We start from the raw sequence: 6,000 nt of genomic DNA, 5'->3' as shown, positions 1-6,000 counted from the left end.
TGCCAGCAGATACAGATCAGCTTTCTTCTCCTGCAGGGACCAGCTTCATTGTAGTCAGTACTCACAATTCACCATATTTGGTGATTTTCTTAAATCCTCAGGTCCCTGAGTCATGCACTCAGCTTCCTTTTAAAACAAGATTCTCCTCCTCCTGATTGCAGAAGAATGTGCGTGCGCGTGTGTGTCCTAACAACTCAAATCCAGGAGACAAATAAAAACCGTGTCTGATCTCCTGATTTTTAAGCCAACCTTGTGACTCCGGATTGTTGAACCTCAGCGTTCAGCCGCCCTGCAGCTTCAAAGTCCCCTTTGCTTTGTCTTCTAGCTCAGGTCTCTCGGCAAACGGGCTGCAGCGCACAGGGCTCCTCCTCTGGGAGCCAGCTGCCTACATCTCCCAGCATGCTGCCCTGCTCCCGGGGAGGAACCGCCGGCTGCTCGGAGGTCATATCAGACCCCCGCACTGCTGGCTGCGCCCCGGCGTGCCTGTAGGTGAGCTTGTAACCCACTTTCTGCTCGGCTGCGGCGGGCGGCGGGCGGCCTGGGCTGGGCTGGGCAGGGCGCAGAGCCAGCTCCAGCTCCCGCTCCCCTGTGCTCCCCGGCCGGGTGCAGCAGGTGTTTTCTGCCGCCGCCCCGCTCTGCCCCGCCGTCTGCTCGCCTGGCTGGTGGTTTCGCTCCTGTGCTGCAGGGGCGCCCGGCTGCGGAGAGCAATGACCGAAGTGGCGAGAGAGGAGTTTGGCCACTTGCCCGCGGAGGGAGGAGCAGGAGGAGGAGCTGTTGAAAAGTTTCTGCTGAAGTCGGACTGGGTGAGAGTGGAGATTGTCTCGTTCGGCTGCATAATCGCTGCCCTGGAAACCAAGGACAGGGAGGGGAACTTCTGCAACCTTGTTCTGGGCTTTGATCGTTTGGAAGGTGGGTTGAAATCCGTTTTTCCCAGAGGCGGAGTTCATTGACCTGGCGTCATTTTCTCGTGCACCTCTCGCTAGGCACAGCCCTTCCCCCGGCGCGCACAGGCGGCGCAAAGCACTGCGGTGTCCCGGCGGGGCTGCATTCACTGGTGCGAGCGAGCGACGTGCAAGGTAATGGGCGTGTGTTTCCGTCACTGTGTGCCTGGGGGGGGGAAGTCTGCAAGTTGCCGTTTGCTTCAGTCACCCAAGATCAGAACCATATTACACTGACTCCTCGCTACGGGTGAAAACTTGCCTAGCTCAGCTCAGCTCAGCTCAGAGAGACTTTCACTCTTCAGGATAAAGACTTTCAACCACAACACGCGGCATCTGCGACTGTTTAATTAGGGAAGGAACAACTAAAGGGCCTGTGTCTGGCAGAAAATGCTGAGGCACAACTTGCAGTGCTGGGTTTTGATATGAGCTTTGAGCAGCCAGCTGTTCCTTTCCCGGTGGAGGGCAGCTTGCTGGGAGATGTAGGCAGCTGGCACTCAGAGGAGGAGCCCTGTGTGCTGCAGCCTGTTTCAGAGACCTGAGCTAGAATAAAAGGAAAGGGGACTTTGAAGCTGCAGGATTGGTGAATGCCGAGGTTCAACAATCTGGAATCACCAAGGTGGCTTAAAAATAGGAGATCAGACACAGTTTTTATTTGTCTTCTGGATTTGAGTTGTTAGGACACACACACACACACACACACACACACACACACACACACACACACACACACACACACACACACACACACACACACACACACACACACACACACACACACACACACACACACACACACACACACACACACAGTTCCAAACTTTTCTGCAATCAGGAGGACTAGAAACTTGTTTTAAAAGGAAGCTGAGATTGTCCAATAAACTCCTGACTCTGGGACCTGAGGATTTAAGTGAATCGCCAAATATGGTGAATTCATTAATGATCTGGAGAAAGGGGTACTCTATAAGGTGGCAAAGTTGGGCAGTTTAGTATTGTACGCAAGGATAGTTAAGACCAAAGCAGGCTGTGAAGAACTTCAAAAGGATCTCACAAAACTGAGAGATTGGGCGACAAAATGGAAAATGAAATGTAATGTGGATCAATGTAAAATAATGCACGTTGGAAAAAATAACCCCAGCTATACTTACAATATGATGGGGGCTAATTTAGCAACAACTCATCAGGAAAGACATCGTGGAGTCTTCAAGGATAGTTCTATGAAAACATCCATGCAGCAGCAGTCAAAAAAGCAAATGGATGTTAGGAATCATTAAAAAAGTGAGAGAGAATAAGACAGAATATCTTATTGCCCATATATAAAACTATGGTACCCCCCACATCTTGAATATTGTGTACAGATGTGGTCACCTCATCCCAAAAAAGATATATTGGCATTTGAAAAGGTTCAGAAAAGGGCAATTAAAATGATTAAAGGTTTGGAATGGGTCCCATATGAAGGGAAGCTAAAGAGATTAGGACTTTTCATTTTAGAAAAGAGGAGACTAAGGGGGACATGTCAGAAGTATATAAAATTGAGTGGTGTGGAGAAGGTGAACAAGAAAGATTAGTTACTTGTTCCCATAATATCAAAACTAGAAGACACCAAATGAAATTAATGGGCAGCAGATTTAAAACAAATTCTTCTTTTACACAGTGCACAGTCAATCTGTGGAACTCCTTGCCAGAGGAGGCTGTGAAGGCTAGGACTGTAACAGGGTTTAAAAAACAGTTAGATACATTCATAGAGGTTAGGTCCATTAATGGCTATTAGCCAGGATGTGTAAGGAATGTTTTCCCCAGCCTCTGTTTGTCAGAGGGTGGAGATGGATGTCAGAAGAAAGATCATTATCGGTTTGGTTCACTTCCTCTGGGGCATCTGGCATTGGCCACTGTCGGCAGACAGGATAGTGAGCTGGATGGACCTTTGGTCTAACCCAGTATGGCTGTTCTTATGTTCTTAAGTCTGTAAAATCATAACTGATGTGAAAAAAGTGAATAAAGAAATCATTTGACCCTTCACAGAATACAAGAACTTCAGGTTGCCAATGAAATTAATAGGCAGCTGGTGTAAAGCAAACATAAAGAAGACTTCAGAAACACACAGTCAACCCAAGGAGCTGGAGGCCAGGGGACCTGGTGAAGGCCAGAAGTATAACTGGGTTTAAAAAAAAAAAAAGGTAGGGTCCTGGAGGATAGGTCCAGATAGTCAGGATCATAGTCCCATGTTCTGTGTGCCCCTAAAATGCTATCTGTCAGAAGCTGGGACTGGCCAATAGAGGTGGAACATTCAAAATCACTCTGTTCTGGTCATTCCTTCTGAAGCATCTGATCCTGGCCACTGTCAGGGACAGGACACTGTGCTACGTGGACCGTTGGCCTGAGCCAGTGAGATATATTGTTATAATTTATTACTGTGCCAGCTAGAGGCCCCAATCAGGATCTGATTCTTGCAGAGAAGGAGGGACTAATGGTCAGGGCACCAAGCTGGGACTTGTGCATTTTTAGGTTCAGTTCCTAGTTCTGTCACAAACTCATTTTACGACTATAGGGAAGTCACTTAGCCTCTGTGCCTCAATTTCCCCAGTTGTGCAAGGGGATAATTTCATAAGAACATAAGAATGGCCATACTGGGTCAGACCAAAGGTCCATCCAGCCCAGTATCCCGTCTGCCGACAGTGGCCAATGCCAGGTGCCCCAGAGAAGGAGAACAGAAGACAATGATCAAGTGATTTATCTCCTGCCATCCATCTCCTGCCCTTGTACTGAAGGCTAGGGCACCATACTTTACCCCTGGCTAATAGCCATTTATGGACCTAACCTGCAAAAATTTATCAAGCTCTTTTTTAAACCCTAATAGAGTCCTGGCCTTCACAGCCTCCTCTGGCAAGGAGTTCCACAGGTTGACTGTGCGCTGTGTGAAGAAAAATTTCCTTTTATTAGTTTTGAACCTACTACCCATCAATTTCATTTGGTGTCCCCTAGTTCTTGTATTATGGGAAAAGGTAAATAATTTTTCTATATTCACTTTCTCCACACCATTCATGATTTTATATACCTCTATCATATCGCCCCTCAATCGCCTCTTTTCCAAACTGAAAAGTCCCAGTCTCTCCAGCCTCTCCCCATATGGGACCCGTTCCAAACCCCTAATCATCTTAGTCGCCCTTTTCTGAACCTTTTCTAATGCCAATATATCTTTTTTGAGGTGAGGAGACCACATCTGCACGCAGTACTCAAGATGTGGGCGTACCATAGTTTTATATAGGGGAAGTATGATATCTTTTGTCTTATTATCGATCCCTTTTTTAATAATTCCTAACATCCTATTTGCTTTACTAACTGCCGCTGCACACTGCGTGGATGTCTTCAGAGAACTATCCACTATAACTCCAAGATCCCTTTCCTGATCTGTGGTAGCTAAATTTGACCCCATCATGTTGTACGTGTAATTTGGGTTATTTTTTCCAATGTGCATTACCTTACACTTACCCACATTAAATTTCATTTGCCATTTTGCTGCCCAATCACTCAGTTTGCTGAGATCTTTTTGTAGTTCTTCACAATCTGTTTTGGTTTTGACTGTCCTGAACAACTTGGTGTCATCTGCAAACTTTGCCACCTCACTGCTTACCTCATTTTCTAGATCATTGATGAACAAGTTGAACAGGATCGGTCCCAGGACTGACCCCTGGGGAACACCACTAGTTACCCCCCTCCATTGTGAAAATTTACCATTTATTCCAACCCTTTGTTTTCTGTCTTTTAACCAATTCCCGATCCATGAAAGGATCTTTCCTCCTATCCCATGACCGCCTAATTTACATAAAAGCCTTTGGTGTGGGACCGTGTCAAAGGCTTTCTGGAAATCTAGGTATATTATGTTATGTTTCCCTGCCCTGCCTGATGATGAGGCTGTGAGCATAAATGCAACAGCATGTGAGGGGCTCAAGTAGGGTGATGAGAGCCGTAAGAGAAATGTGAATAGATTGTACTAGGTGGTGCACAATCACAGAGTAGGTTAGTCTTTGCCCAACATGTGATGTTTACTTGGCTCACTTGTACTCAATTGCATTGAAGAAGCTTCCAATATAGGCATCTCCGCAAGCAAGATCAGAGTCAGCCTTACAACACTTGAAAGATGCGACAAGGGCCATGTATTTGTTCTGTTCATACACCGCCTAGAACAGTGGAGTGTAGGCCCATGGCTAGGGCTCCTATGCACTAGGGTTCTACCACCCATGCCTAGAGTGGTTGTGGAATCTCCAACACTGGAGATATTTGATAACAGATTAGATATTTAGCAGGGATGATCTAGATGGTGCTTGGCCCTGCCATGAAGGCAGGGAACTGGGCTTGATGACCTCCTGAGGTCCCTTCTAGTTCCAGTGTTCTATGATTCTAATAACACTATAATTGTTGGCAATCTCTGATTGCAAGGAGCGGGGGTGCTGGAGATGCGTAGTTTGTGGACTTACAGACCAGTTCAGGGTGGGTGCTCCACATGCAAGTGGCAGGATAGAGGCTGGCACACGGAGATGTGTGTGTGTGTGTGTGTGTGTGTGAACTGACAAGGGGGTGAAGGAGGCTGGCAGCGTTGGTGCAGAAGAGCAGGTGAGGTGGGTGGACATGAGCTGGGAATGGGCATTCAGAGAGGGCAGAGTCACAAAGATGCATGAAGTAAAAATGAGTAGCTTGACCCCACTGTGGTGAAAGAGAGGAGCAAGTGGAGAGACTTAAAGATGGGGCAGGTAGGGTAAGTGATCAGAGCAGTTTTGTTCAGTATGGAGAGAAGGGACAGCAGTGTGGATGTAGAGGCCTGAGTGAACAAGCCTGTACATTCAGGGCTCCAGGAGTGAGGGGTGGAAGTGGACATACATACCAGAATGGCGCTAACAGACCTGCCCATCTGTCACTCTGCAGAGTGGTTCTTAAAACATTGTGTTCCTGACTGTCAAAACAAAAAAGCAGCCATGTAGCACATTAAAGACTAACTTTAAAGACTGTGCTCATCTTACTCATGTCCTGCAATAGACCAGTGCCACTGAAAGGGCAAATACAGTGC

At 47.0% G+C, this 6,000-nt stretch overlaps 1 protein-coding gene across 1 annotated transcript in view; it reads left to right on the top strand.

Moving 5' to 3' along the window:
• Window positions 1–262: 262 nt before the first annotated feature.
• Window positions 263–6,000, top strand: part of GALM (galactose mutarotase) — an 80,564-nt gene continuing 74,826 nt past the window's right edge. Inside the window, exon 1 of the mRNA XM_074989200.1 lies at window positions 263–909. Coding sequence (XP_074845301.1) covers window positions 708–909 — 202 coding nt within the window. The 5' untranslated portion in view covers window positions 263–707. The remainder of the gene's footprint in view (window positions 910–6,000) is intronic.

This window comes from Carettochelys insculpta, chromosome 3, assembly GCF_033958435.1.
Source record: "Carettochelys insculpta isolate YL-2023 chromosome 3, ASM3395843v1, whole genome shotgun sequence".
In the NCBI taxonomy this organism is placed as follows: domain Eukaryota; kingdom Metazoa; phylum Chordata; order Testudines; family Carettochelyidae; genus Carettochelys; species Carettochelys insculpta.
The sequence above is the reverse complement of the archived record's forward strand: the minus strand, read 5'-3'. Positions and strand labels throughout refer to the sequence as shown.